The sequence below is a fragment of the Pelodiscus sinensis genome, chromosome 2 (assembly GCF_049634645.1).
Source record: "Pelodiscus sinensis isolate JC-2024 chromosome 2, ASM4963464v1, whole genome shotgun sequence".
Lineage (NCBI taxonomy): Eukaryota > Metazoa > Chordata > Testudines > Trionychidae > Pelodiscus > Pelodiscus sinensis.
This window is the reverse complement of record NC_134712.1, coordinates 178,446,956-178,472,229: the sequence shown is the minus strand read 5'-3', so window position 1 is coordinate 178,472,229 and position 25,274 is coordinate 178,446,956. Positions and strand designations below refer to the sequence as shown.

General features: G+C 42.8%; 1 protein-coding gene across 1 annotated transcript in view; it reads right to left on the bottom strand.

Annotated features, from left to right (window-relative positions):
- The window catches only part of LARS2 (leucyl-tRNA synthetase 2, mitochondrial), a 116,456-nt gene extending 106,022 nt beyond the window's left edge, over nucleotides 1–10,434 (bottom strand). The window contains exons 1-3 of the mRNA XM_075921874.1: nucleotides 10,279–10,434; nucleotides 4,993–5,239; nucleotides 1,075–1,203 (exon numbers count right to left, since the gene is read on the bottom strand). Coding sequence (XP_075777989.1) covers nucleotides 1,075–1,203; nucleotides 4,993–5,217 — 354 coding nt within the window. The 5' untranslated portion in view covers nucleotides 5,218–5,239; nucleotides 10,279–10,434. The remainder of the gene's footprint in view (nucleotides 1–1,074; nucleotides 1,204–4,992; nucleotides 5,240–10,278) is intronic.
- Nucleotides 10,435–25,274: the final 14,840 nt, after the last annotated feature.

The window sequence follows — 25,274 nt, the reverse complement described above, 5'->3', positions numbered from 1 at the left end:
CTGGACTAGGGATGTAAGTGACTAGTTGACTGATAAGCAAAACCTTATCGGATAGCTGACTAGTGATGTGACTAGTCCCTTCTCCCACTCTCTTGCTGCCTCTATCAGACAGAGGCAGTAAGGGGGGAGGGGGAAGGAAGCAGGAGCCGGTTTTGGGGGAAGCTGAATTAAAAGTCAGTTCCCTCCAGCACCGTCTCCAGGGAGGGCAGAGGAGGTAGAGTCACAGCAGGAAATGGCACAAATGCAGACTGAAGCAGTCTCTGCTCGCACTGATTCTGCTGTGATTCTGCAGGGCTCCTGCTACAGTTCAAAGGGGGAAGAAGTCCTTATCGACTAATCAAATAGTTAAAAAAAAAACATCAACTATTCGATTAGTTAATTAATCTACATCCATAGACTGGACCTCAGTGAGGATTATAGCTTTCTGTTGCATCCTGCACAATACCTGCAAAGGGACACAAGTTGCCACAAGAATGGAGAGCAAAGATGGGAAGCTTTAGCCTGAGGATGAACGGCCAGATACAAGGGACATTTATAAAGCCCAGTGTGAAGCTATGAAGTTAACAGAGGCATCGAAAGAGCCCTTTAACATTCAGCCACAGTAATGTTTTCTGGGCCTGGAATTTTGGGTATTTCTAAGAATTGTACAGGGCTTGCCGTACATGTATAAATATACTCCTGAACCAATGACTTACAATTGAACCTTGGAGTTATGAACCAACCAGTCAAGGACAGACTTCATTTGGAACCAGATATATGGAATCAAACAGCAGAGACAAGACAAGATAAAACAAACAAACAAACAAAAAACCCCCCACACAGAGCAAATATAAGAAATTACTAAAGAAATAAAGGGAAAGTTTATTAAAAAGGTCTGACAAGGTAAGGGAGCTGTTTCTGTGCCAGTCTCATTTAAATATTTAAATTGAGAGATGGTCAAAACAGCATTTTTCTTCTGCCTAGTAAAGCTTCAAAACTTTACTAAGTCAATATTCAGTCGTAAACTTTTGAAAGAAGCCATAATGTTGTATTCAGTTATTAATAACATTCATAGCTATAAGGTTCTTTCCTTACCTGCATCCCTCTCATTTTCTGGAACCGTGCTATTGTGTCACTGATGGTATAGACACGAACATGGCCCATGTGAAGCTTTCCAGAAGGGTATGGGAACATTGAAAGCACATAAAACTTTGGTCTTGATTTCTAGGAAGAATTAAAAAAATTAAATCCAAGTAAGCTAGCATTTAATTTTTGGGGGAAAAAAAAAATCAGTCAGCACTTTATACGCAACAGTATGAAAACAAAGTAATGTTACACAAAGGCAAAAATATGGTTTGAATAAAAAACATTCGAGATAAATTCCCTAGTGGTATAAACCGGCAATGCTCTAAAAGTCAATTGCTTTGTACCAATTTACATGAATAGAGAATTTGGAACCTAGTGTTTTAGCTCAGAAGTTAAATGCAAACATTCATGGGGGTTTTGCATACACCTATTTTTACAAGAAGATTATTTTACATAACAAAGGAAAACAGAAATGACTGTTAATTTAAAACTGTAATTTGTGCTATATTTTAAGAAGGTGTGGTCAAAATTGCCCCAGATTTTAGGTTTTGTAAAAATACAAACCTAGAGAAACAGAAGTACGGTATTTTAATTTAAAAAAAAAAAAAAAAAAACTTTAAAAACAAATAAGCAGTGTTTCTCAAAGTGGTCCACAGATCCACTCTGAGAAACCTGATAACTGGCCGCTCCCACTTGTTTATTTACTGGCTTGGCAGCCACAGAGCCTTGTGGCTTCCATCGACTACTGTTCACCGTTTGCAGCCAAGGGGAACCATGGAAAGCAACAGCCTGGTCTGTGCTGATTTCTGTGGCTCCCCTTGGCTGCAATTCACCCTGTATTTGCTCCCTCTCTGCCCCTTCTCTTCCCCCCAGTCTCTGCTGCTAACTGTATACTTCAGTTCCAAATGAGATGTGTGGTTGACTAGTCAATTTCTAACTCTGGTGTTCGTAACACTGAGGTTCTATTGTACAATGATTATTACTCTGTATTCCTATTTAATAAACATTCTTCCAAAAATATTTGGCCCTTCAGATTTTCCCTTTTGTTTCTCCAGTAAACTGCAAAATGAAAGGAATTGAAATGGTTTACTGGGATATTACAGACAACTAGCACCTTAACCCTGGATTTTATTAAATGTCACATTAATACCAGGAATAGAACAAATATTAAAAAATAATCCTATGAGTTTTGCATATTTATGAATGCTTTCTAGATTGCTGTCTGGTATTAAAAAGTATGCATTTAAATCAATGCTTCCCTTGGAATACACATACAATTCTCATTTTACTTTTCTTCTCCATGCAAGTCTGGTCATCTTTCTATCTTTGTGACAATGTAATGACTTCTGTTTTCTGTCTAAGGGAGGGCAGGTATGGGGAGAAAAGAAGCAAATGAGAAGGAAGAATGAGATTTTACAGCTATGTGATTGAACATAGATAAGAGTGAAAAAGAAACAGAATTGTATTAGAGACAGAATATATATTAAAATTGTTTGTCAAAGATCTTTGCAGTGTGGGGAGGATTTTTCTAAAGACAATCAATGTTCCTAGGATGCTTTCAATTACAGAAAAACTCTGAGAAACAAGCTTCCCTAAATGTAAATTTAACATGTCACACTAGTGGGACAATATATTTTTGCAGTTGGTCAGTGAAGCCAAACCGCCCTGGGAAAACTGATTTCTTTCAAAGTTTACAATCTCAAAGGCTTTTTCTTCATTTTTTGAAGTGTTCAGAGGAAAATGATTTACTTTAGAAATGGCTCCCTTGCGGGTGAGATGATTAAGTATTACCCAATCACAGAACTATGGAAATTAGGATCATAGATTTGTATTACCTAAATCTCTCTTCTCAATCTAGGATTAATTTTTATAGTATTTTTGAGTGCTTTGTACTCCCCAATTAAAAAAACCCCTCTAACAATGGAAATATCTGTCCTTTCCTTTGGGAGATTGTCACAGCAAAATAGATACCTCTTTTAAGAAAACGTCTCTCAGTCAGCCTAAAATATAACTCGGTTGATTTTATCTTGTACTAGCAATTCCTTTCTGTTTTTCTACACTAAAAACTTGTATCAATATAGCTACATCTCTTAGTGGTGGGAAAAATCCACACCCCTTAGACACACAAATATGCTAATCTAACCGTCAATGTAGACAGCACTAGGTTGACAATTCTTCTGTCGATCTAGCTACGGTCTCGCAGAGATGTGGGTTAACTACAGCAAACATTAGAATCGCTCTTTTCACTGCAGCAAGTGTCTACACTAAAGCACTATTCTGGTGTTTTAAGCATAATCTTAGGCTACTTCTACACTGCAGGCTTTTTGTGCAAGAATGACCATTCTTGTGCAAAAACTTGGAGCGTCTACACTGAACGTGCGTTTTTACAGTAAATTTACAGTAAAGCATCAGAAAAGAGGGCTTCTCGCACAAGAGTTATTCCTCTTCCCATGAGGAATAAGCCCTCTTGTGCAAGAGCAGTGCGGACAGGCGACAGGCTAAAATGGCCATCAGAGCTTTCTTGCGCAAGAGAGCGTCCACACTGTCATGGATGCTCTTGCACAAAAGCACATCTCTTGCACAAAAGCACATGGCAGTGCGGATGCACTCTTGTGCAAGAACTCTTGTGCAAAACAGTTCTTGCACAAGATGCCTGCAGTATAGACGTAGCTATAGTGTTTACAGTCTTCTAACAGTTGCATTCAGTTAGCATAGTCACTTTCAACCCCAAACCAGCAACTCTTACATATGCGTATACACACAGGTTTATATATGCAAGTAGTCCCTGTGAAATTAACAAAACTACTTGTGTATATAAAATTAAGCACATGTTGTAGGAATTACAAGAATCAGGGCCTTAATAATCATTTTACCAAATATACATATTTAAGTCCTAATGTAGAAATCCAATCACCATGGGTGAGCTCCTGTACCTCTAAAGTCAATGAAAGTCAAAGGAAATCCAGTTTGTGTGGGAGGACTCCTGCACTCATGTTACTGGATTATGGAATTGAACCTTAGTTTTTAATCTTTCCTCATATGAGTTCTGCAAGCACTGTAATTACTTTTGTTGCTTTTCTGTAATTTCCCTTCAGTTTACTGGCACCTTTGTGGTACAGAGAACTTTCCCCTCCAAAAAAAAAAAAAAAGTTATTTTTTGTCATTGTACAAATTGATTCTACATGACTCTCTGCTGGCAATCACCTTCTATTCTCATTAGTTTTACTGCTTCACAAACATTACTTGCTCCTCTTATGTAAAACTAATCCTAGAAATGATGACAACTTAGTTTAAGTTCATAAAAATCTAGAAAGACATCTGCATATATTTAGATAAATCCAAACATCTAAATACCTATTTATTAATAATTTGGGGAATTTGTTGCACAACTCACATTTGTTGCACAACTCACAGTTGTCTCATTTTCTTGTCCATAACCAGGAAAGCTTTGTTCTCAATGTCTTTCTAATTGCTGGCCCTTTTAAGACGTCTTATTTTTCTTTATTATAGTTTTCTTTCAAGAATGGTCTATTTGCATTTCTCTGTTGGTGTCCTATTGCTTCCACTGCACCCCAACTCAGGATTTTTTTTTATTACTCCTAGCATGAAAGTAGTATTTTTAAAAAACAAACAAAATATGTTGGTTTTACTGCCAGTAAATATTTTGTTTGAAGAAAACTATTAAATGGGAGCCATATATTTAAAAATTCTTTATGTCATTAACCATATTGTGTCCTTATTCACTTTTCTTACTATAACTTTTTCAAATAGTCCATTACAAGATATATATTTTGCCAAGTAGATTACATGTGGGGAAAACACTATTTAAAACATCTACATTAAAATACTCCAGATGGACGCTTCAAAAACATTTCACTTTAAAAAAAAAATTAAATCTGAATTTTTCAAGTTTCTCAAAAAGCTTACATCTATTTCTGATGTTTTGCAAAACTGTTCCTTCATTCTCGGAAGCCACCACTTCTCAATTTTCTTTCTTGTTTCTAATCCATAGTTTCTTTCCCACTTGCCCGTCTCACTGTAAATAGATCTGATGCATCCTGGAACCAATCTCCTTTGCCATTTAATTAAATCATTTAGCTGCCTTTTCAGACATGAGGAACAAACTCCGTATCTCTGCCAAGCAGACTGCATTCTTTAGGATACAATGGCTGTTCTGAAAAATACACAAATATAACTTTTAATCCAAGGTCAAGCAATGAGTACCACAGGAGAAATTTGTATGACAATTTTGTTGTAATGAAATGTATTTTAAGCATGGTTTAAACAATATTTTATTATTTCAGATTGTACTTCATATTTCAAATACTGTAAGTTGTTAAAGCTCTCAATTAACTCTAAAGAACTGGATCTGACCCTGGGAGGGGCACCAACATGAAACTAGTTTTGCAATATACTATATATTTTGAAGAGCTTGTTTGTGGATTTGTTTGTTCAAAATAAAGTCATACTTTGTGATTACCTACAGATACCAAAATTTTTCATAAACAGTCTTGACACTTAAATTAGCTGAAATGCACAACTTTTTACACACCAATATGCTGGGTGAAAGGTTTAAATAATTATTTTTGTTGTTCATCAGAAATACATGATTATTATGATCATTGATTACAGTTCATAAAACTATTTGCTAACAAAATTAAAACCAAATCACCTATTCAACTCATTTTAGTGCAAAGAAAATTTTTACTGTTACAAACCACAAAGTAATTCAAATTAGTTACAGAAAGAGTAATGGAAGCTTTATTTAATAAGACTTCCATTCTTGAGGTAAACAATAAAACAAATATGAACATCGAAAAAGGTATTTTGCATGATGAATATCATAAAGAATAGGAATTGATTGTTTGATATCATTGTCTAAAGATTTTTATGCACCAAGAGACTTATTTCAATGTAATTTTTTATTTTGTTATAGTTTGATATTTATTTTGACCAACACCAGTTAATTTTCTTCACTAATTCAGAGTTTCTGATTCAAATTTACTAGGTATGGTAATTATTCAATAAAATGAATAATGCTTGAGGTTGAAATCCTACACATTTAAAACTTAATTTACTATGGTTCAGCAAGTCAGGATGATGATGATGATAATAATGTGTCCCAATTTTCTCAGAAAATACCCAAGTTATGGAAACTTTTCTTCACACACTTTGGAAAGTCTCAATCCAGTTATCACAAAAAGAAGTCAAAGATGGAAAATACCTATTAGACCATCTCACTGCAAGTGCAGGATTGCTCCCAATAGCAGTGTTGCCAGGACTAGCAGTTTTTCTCACTTATATGAAAAGAATATTACCCAGTCTTAAAAACAACCATTACCCATTTAAAAAATCTCATCCCATTATTCCTTGCTAACTACTTCCTCTGTAAATTAGGGATGTGAAAGATTAGTCGACTAACCAATAAGCAAATGCATCAGAAAGCAGCAGCAAGGACGGAGGGAAGAGGTGGGAGTACTTCAAAGCAGCAGCTCCACATGGAGCTGGGGCCAGACCCCAGGCTCCACGGAACCCTGTTGCTTTGAAACGTTGTGGGGAGCCCAGTGTCAGGCTCCCCGCGGTGCTTCAAAGTGGCAGTGCCACATGGAACCCCAGGGTAAGCGCTAGAGACCCCAGCTGACCCTAGGCTTCATGCGGGGCTTTCGTCTTTAGGGTTGCCAGATGGTTTTAACAAAAATATCGGACACACTTGACAGTACACCACAGTCTATATTACATCTTATTTAGAAAATACCGGACATATTTTCTCATTTTATATTTTGTCAATTTGTTTCCCAAACAGAAAGCTCAAATACTGGACTGCCCAGTTCAAAACCGGACACCTGGTAACCCTATTCATCTTTGAAGCCCTAGGGATGTTGCTACACTCTAAAGGCGGAGGCGCCCTATCGACTATTTGATTAGTCAATTACTCGATATTTAAAATTCCTACTGTAAAGCATTCCACACCCTCTTCTATCACCATGCTGATGACAAGCACTCCTTAGTATCCCTTGTGCCATGCCAATTCTTCTCCATCCTTACACCTAGACTACTCTTGAAAGTTGGGTGGTATAACTGTTTCAGTTAGAGGTGTAATTTTTTTAAAAAAATACAGAAAATAGCTAGGGAGCCTGCACTCAGGAGATCTGGGTACTCCTGACTTTCTGGATGATTTTGAAGCAATATGCAGGACAATGTAGCACTTTAAAGACTAACAAGATGGTTTATTAGATGATGAGCTTTCGTGGGCCAGACCCACTTCCTCAGATGATTTTGGGCATGCCATTTCACCTTTCTATACATCCATTTCCTCATTAATAAAATCGGTAATGATACTGACTTCCTTTGTAAAGTGCTATGTAAGCATCAGATGGTATTTTACTATCACACTCATTCCATGATGTAATGTCTATCTATACAGCTCAAAAATACATTGGCCATTTTGCTGCAAACTATTTTTTCCTCTCCTCCCCATAAGTGGTCATCTTCAGCATTACTACTAGGGATGTAAAATCCTGTTAACTGGCTAACTGGTTACACTTAGGCTACGTCTACAGTGGCGGGTTGTTGCGCCAGAGATATGCAAATGAGGCTAAGCGTGGAATATCATCGAGCCTCATTTGCATATCTAATGAACTGCCATTTTTGCAGAAGAGGCTCTTACGCTAGAAGGAGCGTGTACACTGCCCCTTCTTGCGCAAGAAAAACCCTCTTGCGCAATGCCGCTACGCTGATTATTTTCAGGAATAACGGCATTGCGCAAGAGGGTTTTTCTTGCACAAGAAGGGGCAGTGGAGACAGCTCCTTCTAGCACAAGAGCCTCTTCCGCAAAATGGCGGCTCATTAGGTATGCAAATGAGGCTCAGCGATATTCCACACTTCGCCTCATTCGCATATCTCTGGCACAACAACCTCCCACTGTAGACATAGCCATATTGTTTAAATGATTAAACAATTAAAGGAAAATGAGTGGGGGGGGCACTCTAGCCCAGCTGGAATGCCTCTCCCCACCCACCACTGCAGGCAGAGGATGCTCTGGCATCCTGGTCAGAAGAGCCCCTGCCTGTGTGGAGTCCTGGCCTGCCATGGACAGAGGCTGTTTCAGCATCCTGTCCCTGCAGCAGCCCCTTGCCCACATTAATCTTTAACTGGTAAGCCTCACCTGATTAAATCTTCACATCCCTAATTACTATTACACAAACTTCTTCTTCCCACTGTATCTATTATAATTGAATCCTTCTCTGAGAAGAGACAAATCATTCATGTGGAATGGAATCAAGTCCCTGAAAGTTTTAATTTGCAGTAGGGTCTCTAAATCTTTCATCTGGTTAACAGAAGTGCCCCCCAAATGAATAACCTATTGCAGTTTTAATATAAGTAGTAATTATTAATAAATAACTGAAACAAGTCATTTTCCCTGTATTTAATTCTGAACAAGAACAAAAAAAAAAAAAAAAAAAAGGATAAAACTTTGTGTAAACACTCCTCTAGGGGTGTACTGATGTGGGACAGCATATTGTAATGGGGGGCAGCTTGGGAGAGAAGAGTTAGCTACACAACAGTACTTGTCATCAGCATGGTGATTGAAGGGGGGGGCGTGAAATGCTTTACAGAGGAAGTAGTTAGAGCTCTGCAAATTTGGGGGTACTTGTTTTATATCTATGGATCATTTTTGCAGACAGCAACATTGATGCAGATACACATTTTGTGAATATGTGCAGGAATCTGAAAAAAGAGAGCAGGCAGCTATGAGGAACCATAATATAGACCCTCCCCATCTGCCTGGAAGGGGATTCTAGGGGACAGGGACACAGCTGGCAGCTACTCTCCATCCCCTCCTCTCCTTAGGCAAGTGGAGGGTCTGCTATGGTTCCCCAGTTACACTCCACACTGGCGTGGCCCGGGAGATGAGCAGAGCTGTAGAGTTCCCTGTCCAAGATAGGTGGATGGTCCACTACAGCTCCTTGTAGCTGCCCACCTGGCTCTTAGCATGGACAGGTTGTGGCTCCAAGCCACACCTCACCCCTTGGCAGAAGTCACAGAGAGGCCTGCAAGTCCAGAGATATCCAGGGACAGCTTTGGTGGATTGAAAATCAGATGCAGACACTTATTTTTGTATCCCCACAGGACTCTAGAAGCAGCTATAGGGGGTTCTGTGTTAGGATGGGGGCTTGGGAATGTTTTGGGTGGTAGTTAGGAGGATACTAGGTTACAGGAGGAAGGTTCTGGGATGGGATGCTCTGGGGAGGAGGAAGTTTCAGGGATTCTAGTTTGGGGTGGGAGTTGTGGGCTGAGAACACCCTGGCTACTTCTACCCTGGTGGGTTCTTGCGCAAGAATGGCTGTTATTCCGCAGACTGTCTACACAACCCGCCCACTCTTGCACAAGAAGATTTACAATAAAGCATGGGAAGAGAGAGCTTCTTGCGCAAGAGCTGCACTCTTTTCTAACAAGTGTAAGCGCTCTTGCGCAAGAGAACAGTGTGGATGCGCGGCAGGGGTTTCTTGCACAAGAAAGCCCTATGGCTAACATGGCCATCAGAGCTTTCTTTTGCAAGAGAGCGTCCCCACTACCACAGATGCTCTTGCACAAAAGCACATGGCAGTGTGGACGTGTTCTTGCACAAGAACCCCCCAGTGTAGACATAACCTTTGGGAGTTCTAGACGAGAGGGTGGTTTAAAGAGCCATAGTTATGGGCTTCTAGTTTGGAGTAGCAATGCCAACATTGGAGCATTTTGGGGGGAAGAGGAAATTATGAGAGTTCTCGCTTAGGAGTACGATTGCCAAGTGTCCAGTTCTGAACCCAACAGTCCAGTATTTGAACTTTCTGTTTGGGAAACAAATTGAGAAAACGTAACTGAGAAAATAGAAATGTCCGGTGTTTTCTAAATCAGATGTCATGTAGATTGTGATGTAACGTCAAGTGTGTCCCCTATTTTTGTTGAAACCATCTGGCACCCCTAATTAGGGCTGGGGATCTAGGTTACAGGAGAGGAGATTTGGGCAGAGAACTGTTGGTAGGATGCTCGGCGGAGGCTACTCCTGTACAGCGCCGGGCAGACTGGCAATGCTACAGGCTGGGGCGGGGAGCTGGGTGCCATGGGGCGGTTGGGGCCGTTACGGGGTCACGTGGGGCGGCGGGAACTCGGGGCCGTTATGCCGACGGAGAATGGGAGGGGGTGGCCGCGAGGCCAGGAGGCTCGTGTTACCTGCGCGCAAGCCCCGGCTGCGGGTGTCCGCCCCTCACGCGCTCCTACCAGCTTCCGCTTGCCCACTGGGCGCCGCCATTTTTTTTAACCGGCGCCGACGCAGAAACCGCCCACAGCTCGAGGGAGGAGCCATGGGGGAAGGGGCGGAGCATTGGGGGGGGGGGTCCCCTCCGGCCCTGCTGCGACATCGCGGGGAGGGAAGAATGGGCGGATGTCGCGGCTCGTGCGGCCAGGCTCCGCCCCTGCCATAGGTGCCGCCTCGCGACATGGGCGGGGGGGGGGGGGCGCGCGCCGCCCGTTCCGCCCCGTGCCCTCCCCTCCGCCCCAGTGCTGGGCGGGCGCGGATCCGCCCCGGGGGCTCGGGGGGTCTCAGGCGCAGCCGCTGCCCCGCGCGCCAGCTAGTGCCCAGCGGGAATCCGCAAGCTCGCCCGGGGCGGGCAGGCAGCTCCAGAGGCCGCTAGGGCCATTGCTCCCTGTCAGAGCCGGGCTCGCAGCGCGTGGTCTCCGCCTCCCCCCGCAAAGGAGGCGTGTCAGTGTGCAGCCGTGTAAACGGGTAACCGACGCGCATGCGTCTCCGTTACCCAAACTGCTACGCCCTGCTCCCGGCGGGCTGGCTCCCTCCCAGCGTGTCACGGGGCGTTACACGGTTAACCAGCTACAGGCATTTTAACATCCCTGGTGAAAACCCCCCTCATCGTGCATCGGGCCACTGGAGATGGATAGTGATAGAAATGTAGCCGTGTTAGTCTGGGGTAGCTGAAGCAAAATGCAGGACAAGGTAGCACTTTAAAGACTAACAAGATGGTTTATTAGATGATGAGCTTTCGTGGGCCAGACCCACTTCCTCAGATCAAATAGGGGAAGAAAATAGTCACAACCATATATACCAAAGGATACAATTAAAAAAAATGAACACACATGAAAAGGACAAATCACATTACAGAACAGAAGGGGGATGGGGGGGGGGGGTGAAGGAAGGTGAATGCCAGTGAGTGGGACTGGAGTAAAAAAAAAACAACTTTCAGCCACCTTTGGGCTATTCTGGTGACTTCTTGTGCAAGAACATCTTGCACAAGGATTCTTGTGCAAGAAGTCTTGCGCAAGAAAACGTCCACACTGCCATGTGCAAGCTGTGCTTTTACGCAAGAGCGCCCATAGCAGTGTGGACAATCTCTTGCCCAAAAAAGCTCTGATGGCCATTTTAGCCTTAGGGCTTTCTTGCGCAAGAAATCCCTGCCACGCATCCACATTGCCCTCTTGCACAAGAACTCCTGCACAAAAGGGCTTACACCTGTTAAAAAAAAAAGAGTGTCGCTCTTGTGCAAGAAACCCTCTCTTACCATGCCATACTGTAAATTTCCTTGCACAAGAGTGGGCAGGCAGTGTGGACGCTCTACCGATTCTTGCACAAGAATGGCCATACTTGTGCATGAAGCCGCGAGTGTACACATAGCCTGCGTGTGTAGTGTTATAGTGTAGACTTGCTATTTCAAAATAAGCTAATTTATTCTGAAATAACTTACAGTGTAGATGTAGCTGAAGGAACCTTGAAAGATCCTCTAATCCAGTCCCCTGTGCTCCTGGCAGGACTGAAGACTACCAATATGGAGGCAGAATGTGTAAATAAAATAAGATCCAACCTCAGCCTTCACCTAAAACTTTACCCACAAAATTGGCTAGAGGTTTTGAATCCTAAAGGTAGTTGTGAGAAAGAGGGTGATTTCTTAATTAACTTTAAATAACTGTGGAGTCCATTGTCTCATAAATGCAAACTTTATGTATTAATATGAAAATGTGCGTTACTTCTCTCAGGGAGACATGACCAAAGTAAATCCTGGGAAGTGTTATGATTATCAAAAGATTATTTTAAACAAAGTGGCAGACAAAAATAAATTTTTGAGACAAAAAAAGAAATAGTTGGGGCAAAATAAAGGCAAATGTCCACTTCTAGACCTAGCCTTCTGAAGGAGAAAACAGTTGCTTGAAAGATTACCTATTCACAGTCTCTGGATACCAAACCCCCCACTTGCAAAGTGGAAGGGCTATCACAGTGTTTCTCAACCTTTTTTTTTTATAAAGTACCCCTTTTTCAAAAAAATAATTATAAGTACCCCCAGCCCCTACAGTTTTTAGACACACACATTTTATTCTACCATTGCAACACATTTGTTTAAACAACTTAATTGTAGCCTGGCAGGCAATGGAATTTTTAGGTGTAAAAAGTACAAAAATAATAAAGCACTGTAAAACTTAAAAATTCTGTTTTCTCCAAATTTCAGTTGTACTAAGGGTACTCATACCACTGGTTGAGAAACATTGGGCTAACGTACATATAGAATTTCTTGTTCTGAGCAAAAGCTATTATGAACTTGTGACTACAGAATAACCATTAGTAGAGTTTGAAGGCCTGAATTCTATCAGAGCTCAAGACTCATGGTGGGGTGATCTCTAGTCAACTTATTAGTATGCGTGTACTTTTATTGTTTGGAATATGTTGCCATAACAGTTTTCACCTTGGAAACAAATGTGCTTATTTAGGGCTGTGTGGCAATTATTTATTACTTAAAAGAAAAAGCTCAGATGCTGGCCTGCTTAGGCTGCCTTGCTGAGGAACTCACAGCGTAAACAGGTATGACACACAAGCTTTTTGGTGCCAACTGGCAAAGGATTTTCTGTTCTTGTAAGCAACTCTTACACTCAAAACACCACTTTCATGGCATTTATCCATAAAAGGTAGCATATGAGAGCTTTTCTGAAAGTTTGTAACTTATGGATACTTATTGCAAGGTGTGTGCATAGGTAATAACAATAAATATTAATTAAGGAATAATGTAACTATATAGAAAATTATGTCCTTATGGTCTTGTAGTGAAAGAGTTTCCAGGGAATCATATATCTTGGTAATAGCACATTGAAACAGGAGTTATCCCTCCATGGCTCACTGATTAAATAATGTATTACTCAGTTGTCCACTATTTCATCAACCCAGAATAGTCAATGGAAAACCATTAAAACCAACCCATAAGCATTGAAACGACTTAGAAGTGAAATGGAATGATATGACAGCAAAGGGTTACCCCATCTGTGAATAAAGACGAAAGATTGATTCCGGATATTACAGGTCAGAGAAAGACACTGCATCCATTACTCCTGAGGGAATTCTGCATCACTGCACATGTACAGAATGAATCTCTCTCACAGCATTTATGCCGGAGAGGTGCTGCAGTTACACTTTTTATCCACCAGGAAATGCTGTGGCATCAGAATAGAGCCACTGCTCCCAGGCACAAGCAGCCCCAGCAGTGAATAGAGAAGAGGGTGTGTTTATTACAGCATCCTGCCAGAGAAGCCAGATGAGGAGGCACAGGATATGGGGAGAGTAACTGCATGGGGTTGCTGGGAGTGGTGTCACAGACAGGTTCAGAAGGATTAGTGGGGAGACAGACTGGGGCAAGGGCTGAATGGTAGTGGCAGTGCAAGGATACATAGAGATGTGGAGGAGAGGGATGTGTGGCTGATGGAGGCTATAAGGACACATGGGAAAGGGTGGTGCAGGGAAACGAAGATGAGCAGATGTGTCTGAATGAGAAAGGCTAGGATTAGTAGACGGCGCTGCAGAACTATTCATTGTTTAAGGTTTTTTTTCAGTTACAGACTAACACAGCTGCCTCTCGGAGACTTGATAACGTGAGGTACACTGTTCCTTTGGGAATGGAGGATCTGGGATGTCTGTGGGTATCCAATGATACAAAGAGGGGACATTTTGAAGGGACTTGAGTGTTTCTATTGTCAACTAGTATTTGTTGTCACCCAGAAGAAAGTGCTTGAGTGGCTGACAGGCTTGAACTAAGAGCTAGACAGTCAAGACTCCCTCATGCTGAAAGCAATTGACAATAAGTGGACTTTCAACCTTTGGTGCTCTCAGAAGCATCATGGCAGGGCAATGTGCAACCTGGAAAAATCCAGGTCAGGACGGAGAGACCTGGAGCTCGTCCCAAGTGAAGTGATGGGTAAGAAGCCTGGAGTGGGTACCTTTGCTGGACCATGAACTGTGGCACTAGTAACAGAAGGGGAGGAGCAAAATAGTGTCTCCAGAAATTTCAGAGGGGTAGCTGTGTTAGTCTGTAACTGAAAAAACTTAAAAAACAACAAGTAGTCTTGCAGCACCTTAGAGACTAATAAAAAATGTAGATGGTATCATGAGCTTTTGTGGGCACAACCCACTTCTTCAGATGAACCAAAAGCTCATGATTAAGGATGTTAAAATGCGGTTAATTGAGTAGTCGACTAGTTGATGGAAGTTCCATCGACTAGTTAACTAGTCAATAGGCACTTCCGCATTCCTCCTTTGAAATGTACAAGAGCCCCCAGAGGAGCTCTTGTACATTTCAAAGGAGAAATGCTACAGCCCAGGACCAGTGGGAAGTCCCACTGACTCCGGGCTGCATGCGGGTGCCTTCTTTGAAATGCCCAAGAGGGGACTCAGAACCAAGCTGACCCTTCTTTGAAATGCCCAAGAGGGGACTCAGAGCCAAGCTGACCCTTGGCTCTATGCTATGCTGCATGCCGCTAGGAGCCCGGGATCAGCTGGGGACTCCCCAACTGATCCCGGGCTCCCCTGCGGCATTTCCTGGGCTGTGAGCTGACCCTGGGCTCCCTGGAAAATACTGCTAGGAGCCTGGGATCAGCTGGGGAATACCCAGCTGAGTGCGGGCTCCTAGTGGCATGCAGCATAGCATGTACCCCAGGGTCAGTGGGGTACTCGGGTTCCCCTGCTGATCCCAGGCTCCATGGCTTTGAAATGCACACGAGCCCCCACTGGGGCCTCTTGGGCATTTCAAAGAATGCACCCACATGCAGCCTAGAGTCAACAGGACTTCCTGCTGGCCCCAGGCTGTATGCTGAGTTCTGCATTCCTCCTTTGAAATGTACAGGAGCCTCAGCGGGGGCTCTTGTACATTTCAAAGGAGGAATGTGGAAGTGCCTATTGACTAGTCTACTAGTCAAAAGACTATCTGATAAGTAAATGCTTATTGGATAGTTGACTAGTCAACTAGTCTTTAACATCCTTACTCATGATACCATCTACATTTCTGGTTAGTTTCTAAGGTGCTGTAAGACTATTTGTTGTTTTTTAAGTTTATTGTCTCCAGAAAATTACCAAACATATATTAACTTGCTTAGTATCAATCACCATAATAACTAGTGGCTTTTAAATACAGTTTTGAAAACAAATCACATATTATGTATGTAACCCTTCTGCCAGGTGGAGCCAGCAGTAGCCAAGGCCAGGTTCAATATCTAGGGGTTCCTCTCCATCTATCCAATACAACTGTATTGAGCACCCATCCAGTAAACTGGGAAATTCACACACCACCCTGGGGTGCCTCGAAGAGGTCTTCCCTATTCACAAGTACAGATTCTAAAAGTGTATAAAAAACCCTTTAAATAAAGGGAGGGAAATATCTTGCTATTAATTTGAGAAACACCACAAACAGGGTTCATAAAGAGAAGCTATGAATTAAAGACCCACCCCAGATAGGTTGGACAGTGCCCTTTTCTTCTCAGGTTCTTAAGTCCAGCAACCTAAAATTCCCCTTCACATGCCCAACCCTTCTATGCACCCCACTCACAGACCCAGGCTGTGTCTACATTGGCACCCTTTTCCGGAAAAGGGATGCTAATGAAACAAGTTGGAATTGCAAATGCCGCGGGGGATTTAAATATCAAAATCAGGAATAAAGGATCTTCCGGAAAAGGCTTTATTTTCCGAAAGATCCTGTCTAGACTGGCGCTTTTCTCCGGCAAAGCCCCGAGCCGGAAAAAAGCGGCAGCCATGTTCATGCAAATGCCGCGGGGGATATTTAAATCCCCCACGGCATTTGCAATTCCGACTTGTCTCATTAGCATCCCTTTTCCGGAAAAGGGTGCCAATGTAGACACAGCCCCAGAGTTTATAGGTGCATCTTCAGAGATCACTTTTCACCCTGGATGAGAGGGAGGTAAAGAGCCATCTTACTCACACTCCTGGGTGCTCAGCATCCGCCTGCTCACTGTTGTCCTCCGTCGCCCTGCTGGCTGCTTGTCATGTCTCTCTGCCACTACCCTGCTGGCTGCTCATCATGCCTCTCTATTGCTGCCCTGCTGGCCATCAATCAGCATCATGGCTATCCATCTCTCATTGTGACTTCTGTACATCAGTCTCTTAATTTTGCAGGCTGGACAGAAATGCTACCCCATCTCAAATGATTTCAGCTCTAATGGAGCAATAAAAAAGAGACTCCTTATGAACAATTCCTGCACTTAGAACTAATATGCTTGTGATTAAACACCAGCCAAATTAATTACAAAGAGCAAAACATCCTTCCATCAACTGAATATCTAACAAATTTAAGCAAAATAGGGGCAACTGTATTTATATAAACACACCCAGAATCTCTTCCCCTCTTCCCAGCTAGCTGTCAGGGAAGCATTCATTCAGATCTTGCTTACATCTACATAACCTATCCCGCATGCTTATATTAAGAGCCCAGTTAAACTACAACCTTGTCTAGGTAGTTATACTATAGTTCCTTTTAGTGGTGGAAATGGGATCCTAAACCATGCAAAATTTTTGAGTCCCTTTCTTACAGACATTTCTGCAAATGTTTAACTTTATACGCTCGAGAAGTGTCATGGAAGCATGTAACTTGTATGAGTAAAGATAAGCACATGGACAAGCATTTTCAGGATCAGGGAGTGGGTAGTTCAAGCACTGCTGCTACCAAATTAGCATATTATTTAGGAATCTAACTGCTAAAATAGCAAATTAAAAATAAACTGAATCAAATGAACAGGTAGGGATTGTGTCTGCCTATAGGTTTGTATAGTGGGCACTATCACAGCATATGCACAATACATTGAACCATGCAATATATGGTGGAATTTTTATAAAGTTTCTGCTCCTTTGGGTTTCCCTGGCAATAGCCCAGAAATAAGGCCAATAACTGTTTTGCTAAAAAACCCCAAACAAACCCTGAACTAATGAGGAAAATACAAAAATCAATGAAGACAATCTAAAAGCAGCATAATTAATTCTGCCTCTGGCTGGAAAACAACATCTTATCCAGTTGTCTAAAGAATGCAGTTAATAATTGTAATTACTATGAGTTTGCACAGGAAACAAGAAATATTTTTTCTGTTGATTGTATCCTTTTGCTGCTGGCAACCATTGACTGCATTTTTACCCTTTTGTTCAAATGGAGTGGAAATGAAAAACTTCTGGTTATATAACACAGTGCCTAGAGCCGGATGATATATTTTTTCTTTGTATATCTGTGTATCTTACGTTACTAAAAATATATTTTACCCCGTATAAGCCTTCTGCTTTGCTGTGTACATCTATCATATATACTTCAATTATAACCTTTATGCCACACACACAAAAAATGTAATAAGCACAGGCCTGATTCTATTCTCTCTTACATGAATGTTATTTCATTAAGGCCCATGGAATTATGCCTGCTTTATCTCAGTGTAAGGAGTAGGAGATTGATACCATTGTCTCTTCCTGACTCTTATTAAGTGACAGTGACTAGAGTTTCTCAACTACTTATTCCATCCCAAATCTTTGCATGAGTAAGTTTCAGCGTGGCTATATATGTGAATTCTCAGATCAGCTACAGATTGTCAGATGTCAGTTAGCTGTCTGGGATCAACATCAGGACAAACCTTAAAATTATGTACATTCATTTTTTGTGAAGAATCAACAGCACTAGGTGCCACAGCTGCTTAAGCTGCTTTGGAAGTGTAGCTTTCAAGGAACTTTCATGTAAATGATCTTCTATGAAGCTAAATAGATTGAAGCTCAATAAGGTTCATCAGTGTGAGCCCAAAAGTTATCAGAAATAGAAAACTAGATATACAGTCATTTGTCACTTTGATATCAGAGGGGTAGCCGTGTTAGTCTGAATCTGCAAAAGCGACGAGGAGTCCTGTGGCACCTTATAGACTAACTGAAGTGTAGGAGCATAAGCTTTTGTGGGCAAAGACCCACTTCGTCAGATGCATGTAGTGGAAATTTCCAGAGGCAGGTATAAATATGCAGGCCAGGATCAGGCTGGAGATGACGAGGTGGATCCAATCAAGGAGGATGAGGCCCACTTCTAGCAGCTGATCTGGAGGTGTGAATTCCAAGAGAGCAGAAGCTGCTTTTGTAGTTAGCGAGCCATTCACAGTCTTTGTTTAATCCAGAGTTGATTGTGTCAGACTTAAAGATGAACGTAAAAGAATCAATGGACACAAATCTGATATTAGGAATAGCAACATACAAAAACCTGTAGGGGAACACTTCAATCTTCCTGGACACATAATTGCAGATCTAAAAGTAGCCATCCTGCAGCAAAAAAACTTCAGGACCAGACTTCAAAGAAAAACTGCTGAGCTACAGTTCATCTTTAAGTTTGACACAATCAACTCTGGATTAAACAAAAGACTGTGAATGGCTCGCTAACTACAAAAGCAGCTTCTGCTCTCTTGGAATTCACACCTCCAGATCAGTTGCTAGAAGTGGGCCTCATCCTCCTTGATTGGATCCACCTCGTCATCTCCAGCCTGATTCTGGCCTGCATATTTATACCTGCCTCTGGAAATTTCCACTACATGCATCTGACGAAGTGGGTCTTTGCCCACAAAAGCTTATGCTCCTACACTTCAGTTAGTCTATAAGGTGCCACAGGACTCCTCATTGCTTTTGTCACTTTGAGAAAAGCAGGACAAATGTATTTATTTAAAGAGGGGCTATGTTAAATAGGAAGGTTAACTGAATCAAAGTAACCTTAGTTGTGTCCAGATTCCAATATCCTTAATTCAGGGATGGGCAAGACAGCATCCGCGGACTGAATCCAGCCCACCAAGCCAGTTGATCCAGCCCATAGCCTGCCTGCCACTCCCCTGCTCTCAGGCCAATTGAGACCTGGTGATGGGGGAGTGTGCAAAGTGTCCTCCCCCCTGCCAGAGGCACACAGCACCAGAGCAAAATGCCAGCTGTTCAAAATGGCTGGTGGTTCCCTCTAGGCACCACATGCCCCTGGAAGGGTGGGGTTGGGGGCGAGAGACTTTGTATACTCTCCCGCCTCCAGGCCCTGATTGTTCTGGAGGAGTGCATGAAATCTTCTGCTGCCAGGGGTGTGTAGCCCCTAGAGGGAACTGCCAGCTGTTCAAAAGAGCTGGCAGTTCTCTCTAGGCACCGCACATCCCTGGCAAGGTGAGGGCAGAGGGCAAAGAGTTCACGTCCTCCCCTACCTCCAGGCCAATCACGGTCTGTGGGCAGGGGAGCTCATAAAGTCTCCTGGCCCTGCCCCTTCTGTCTGAGGCCCTGCCCTTTCCAGGGCAGCCCACGATCACTTCCAAAATTTGTGAAATGCCCCCCCTTCAAAAATTATTGCCCACCCTCACCTTCATTGATGCTGGGAAGTATCTTACTCCACAAGAATCGGAAGTATCTTACTCCACATATTCAGAGTAAAGGTATTAGAATCTGGTTCTTTATTTGTTTTTCAACTTAATATACTGGCAGCAAATAAGAAACAGATTTTGCCCTCCTGGTAACACTGAGTACAGTCTTATCTCTGTTAGTAGTTCCATTAATTTAAAGAGGATTATTTATAGAGGAAAGTACAACTCAGAGTGAGTAAGGGTGGCAAAAGCTGACTGTAACAAAGAGGGTGTTTTGTGTGATACTAAACTGTAAGAAACATTTAAAAATATCAACCCACATCCAGTTTTTATATAGAATTTTGGTGTGTTTTTTAAACATGCTTTAAACTGTTTTTTAAAATACTTTTCTTTAAATATACTGACCTATATTTTCCAAGCTTGTCATCAAGATTACAGCCAATCACTTAGACAGACTTTTGTACTATCTCTTTAATCCATTCATTGCAGGAAAAATCATTTTTCTCTTTCTGAAAATCTACTTATATATTTCATTTGCTTATAGGAAGAGATAATCTGGAATAACACTGAACTAATTGAATTGCCTCTTAAAATTCTTATGGAAGAGCTACCGACTAGACAATATGTAGAGCCCTGTGTGGATTTTTATCCACATCTGATCCGCAAAAATGATTCACAGTTATAAACCTGATATCCACAAATTTGCAGAGCTCTACAAATATGCTCTTATTACACTTCTGTTAATTTATTAGGAAAGGATGTGAAAATAAAACAGCAGTATTATTTGTTGCTTTATAATATAAATGTCAGATAATTTGATAAATACTCTGCACTTACAATTGTCCTGTCCTGCAAACAATTGTCCTGTTCTGCAAACATTTATTGCTGCTGGTGGTGCTTACTACAATAAGAACATTTCATGATAATAAGGGTTAGATTCATAAAAGAACATAGAAGCCTTACTTTAGGCACTTAAATCCCAGAAGCAGGCACTACTGGGATTCACAGAGCCCTTGAACCTTGTGGGTGCCTAAACATTTGCAATAAAAGTTCCTTAACCACCTTTGTTTCTGCCACCACTGGGTAGGGATGTAAGGGTATGTCTACACTACCCCCCTAGTTCGAACTAGGGGGGGTAATGTAGTCATACGGAGTTGCAAATGAAGCCCGGGATTTGAATTTCCCGGGCTTTATTTGCATAAAGCCGGCGCCATTTTTAAATGCCGTCTAGGTCGGACCCCGTGCCGCGCGGCTACACGTGGCATGGACTAGCTAGTTTGGATTAGGCTTCCTAGGAATTTAAATGTAATTTAAAAATGGCGCCGGCCGGCTTTATGCAAATGAAGCCCGGGAAATTCAAATCCCGGGCTTCATTTGTAACTCCGTATGACTACATTACCCGCCCCTAGTTCGAACTGGGGGGTAGTGTAGACATACCCTAAGTGACTAGTCAACAACCCGATAAGCCTAGGCTTATCAGGCAGTTGTGTCACTACTCAACTAATATCTTCTCCCTCACTTGCTGCCTCTGAGGAGTGGGGAGTGAGGAGTGGGAGCAGGAGCCGGTGCTCGGGGGGGGAGCTGGCTTAAAAGCTGGTTCCCCCAGCCAGGGGAAGATTACCATTTTGCGGGACCCAGGGCAGCCCAATTTCGCAGGACCCCCCTTTGCCACGGCGCATGCGCGGGGCTTCTTGAAGCGCGGGGCCCGGGGCGGCCACCCCGCTTGCCCTGCCCTATATCCGCCCCTGCCCCCAGCACTGTCTCTCTGTGGGGGCAGGGGAGGCAGAGGCACAGTAGGGGAAACAACACTAGTGGGGACTCAAGCAGTTCCCACTTCTGCTGGGTCCAACTGCTGCACCTCAGCCTTTTAAATGTAGCAAGGGCCCAATTGGGCTCTTGTTACATTTAAAAGACAGAGGTGCAGTGGGGAACCCAGGGCAAGCGGGGACTGTGCTGGATCCTACTGCTGCTCCTCTGCCTCATGGGGCTCTTGCTACATTTAAAAGGCATAGAACAGATGGGATAGCGAGCACCCCACTCCTCCCTTATCAACTAATTGAGTAGATGATGGAAAATCCATTGACTACTCAAATAGCTTATTAGTTGAAATTTAACATCCCCACCACTGAGCCTGCATGCTGCAGCCCATTCATCCTGATGCCTAAGCCCCAAAGGGATCATGAACAGGGGAAAGATGGGCTTTTTCCTGCGTAACTCATGGGCCAAATCTGGTAAGCATGCTCAGAGTTTGCCTTTTAGACTGAGCCACTATAGCTGAGCTTATCGTCCACCCCTCATCATTTGATATATGTTCCCTCGTAACTTTTAGGTCAGTGTTTAGAGTACTCCCCTGGGGGAGACCCCTATTTCAAGTCACCCCTCTCCCAAACAAGAAGGGATTTGAACTGTGATCTGCTATTCTCAGGGGAGTGCCCTAACCACACAGCTCTGGCTCGTTTTGATGTGGCGCTGCCTCACTCTCTCCCATGGAAGCTGTACCCACACAGTAAATATATAATTTAAAGAGCCTTTGCAGCAGGGTGACTAGATCCTGAGTCTCCCACCTCCCTGATGGGTGTTCTGATTACCAGGTCACAAACTCTTTCTTTGTCTTGCCCAGTGAGTCTTGCATTATTCGTTCAGGGTACGTCTAAACTACATGCCTCTGTCGGCAGAGGCAAGTAGATTTGTTTGTTCAGCAAAGGTAAATGAAGCCGCGATTTAAATGATCGCGGCTTCATTTACATTTACATGGCTGCCGCGCTGAGCCGACAAACAGCTGATTAGCTGTTTGTCGGCTCGCCGCTAGTCTGGACGTTCCCCCTGTCGACATCAAAGCCCTTTGTCAGCAGCCCCGGTAAACCTCATTCCATGAGGAATAACGGGGCTGCCGACAAAGGGCTTTGATGTCGACAGGAGGAACGTCCAGACTAGCGGCGAGCCGACAAACAGCTGATCAGCTGTTTGTCGGCTCAGCGCGGCAGCCATGTAAATGTAAATGAAGCTGCGATCATTTAAATCGCGGCTTCATTTGCCTTTGCTGATCTGTCTAATCTACATGCCTCTGCCGACAGAGGCATGTAGTCTAGACACAGCCTCAGTGTGGAACACTTTCAACAGAAAAGACTGTGGTACCTCCCCCCAGAACTGACAATTCAGTAACCCAATGGTTAAAGCACTCTAAGAAGTGGTAGATTCCGTTCAGATCCTTTTGCCTCATCAGGTAAAAGGGAGATTTTAGCCAGGAGTTTCCCATGTCCCAGGTGAGTAGTATTTCTCAAATGCTGCCACCAGCTAATATTTTGCTCCCACAGCAGACTCCTGGGCAAAGATTGGGAGGGTTAAGTTATCAGCCCCTCCCAGCACACCCAGCTGTTAACCCTGGATATGCTATATTGGTGATTGCTGGCACTGCCAGCAGGAATTGGTATCCTGCACCATGCAGCCTCATCAGGGGCCTCCAAACATTGCCTCTAGAGACATATGTAGATGGTGTGCATAATGCCAGAGAAACCTGGGATTATGCAGACAGTCAGTGAATTCCTAATCCACCTTCCCAGGGATGGCAGGGCTATGGGCTTCAGCCCCCGGATGGGAGAACAATTGTCAGAGCAGCCACTAGCAAGAGTTGGTGGCTGCACTGAGGCCACCAAAAATGCAATAACCACTAGACCAGGCTAAGAGATTTGGCTCTGCCGCCTCCACTGCTAAGAGAAGGTTCCCATTCCAGTTGAGAATCCCTAGCAGAGGGAAGTGCCTTCCTGCAGCCTGGACGTAGACACCTATTTCTGAGAGAAGGGCAGGGCTTAGCACACATCCCTCAGCTTGGCTCCTCCCACTGGTTATTTTAGGTGAGGCACTTCCTACAATGCTGACTTTTGTGAATTCATTCCATGGCTTGGTTCACACCTGACATTTAGATTGACCTAGCTACATTGTTCACAGTTATGCAAAATTTCACTCTCTGGACAACATATTTAAGTTGACCTAACTTCCAGTGTAGAGCAGAGTAGGGAGTTGAAAAGATTATTTTAGCAACCTAGTTACCACCACCTGGAGAAGTAGATTAATAATTACACTGTGTCGCGTGGGTCAATTTATTTTAGATCCAAGGGAAACTGGGACACTTCAGGGAGACTTAACCACTTTCTTATTTATTGCAAGCTTTAAGCAGTTAACATAATTGTATTACTATACAATTTAAACCTTAAATATTATAAATTCTAAAGCAATTAATGCAGCACAAAGCAATGCAAAAGCAATTGATAGAAGATCTACTATAATACAATAATAAAACCTAGTTCACTTACACTTCACCTGTATGTTACCTACAGTACCAGGCAGGGGGTCGTGGTTCCTTTGATTCCCACGCATAGGAACACCATGCATTGGGGTTGCTGGTGTGAAGAGGCTATTTTCTTCTAGTTACATCGAGCAGGGCCTGTGGGTCAATCCTACCCATTCCCTCCCATCGATTCTCCTTACTAAGCCCATTTTATAGCAAACCGAGACTTGGTCATTCTAATATTTACCAATTGATTACGTATTGTGTAAGATACCTAAAATGCTCAATGCCCAATTTGGAGTTCATCCTGCTACACAGGATGTTGCCGAAACTACGTGCGTAGCTGACAGTTTCATGGCTGCTTCTGTAATTTTTGCTTATCAGAAACAGAAGTACCAGCACAAGGTTGCTTGTCGTGTGTTCTTGATGTGGTCTCGTGTACCAGGCTTAATCTGTATTATTATTCAAAACATTCCTGCCTCCCAAACTTTGTCTGTGTGCCTGTGCACCAGACTTGAGACAGGCCTGGGTTTTGCTTTTTAGTAATCCGCACAGTGCTCAAGGCATTTATTGTCAAGGCAGGGTAGTCCAGGCTCCCCTACACTCTGATACAAGAACATGCCTTCTGTAGATGTGGGAAGTGCGAACACTACAGTGGCGCAGCTGCGGAATGTAATTGCATCTGTGATGTAGACATGGCTGAAGGTATCTCTCTCCATCCATTTCATAGAAGGTATTTCTTAGGTGATGAACTTAGGCTTTGCGAATCCCAGTGATTTTCTAGTTAGGCGTGGTGATGCTGAATGTCGCCATGTCTGTGTTTTTTTGTGAATCCAGCCCAAAGTGTTTGGAGGAGTGGACCCCATTTGGGGACATCCAAGATTTCCATTGCTCACCACACAATGCAAAAATGTCATCTTGAGAAGCTGTTTCAGAGTCTGACAGAGACACATCTGAATCTCAAGTTCTTCTCTACAGTAGGAAGGGAGATGCTCCAGGATCAGGGTGGGTGTCTGCTTAGAACCACATAAGGCTGCAAAATCTTGTCCATGTATAGTAGGATTTCAGAATTACAAACAATGGAGATTGTTCATAACTCTGAAGTATTAGTAACTCTGAATAAAACATTATGGGTGTTCATTCAAAAGTTTACAACTGAACATTGATTTAATGCAGCATTGAAACCTTACTATGGAGAAAAGAAATGGAGTTTGTAACCATTTTAATTTAAATGAAACAGGCACAGGAACAATTTCTTTACCTTGTCAAATCTTTT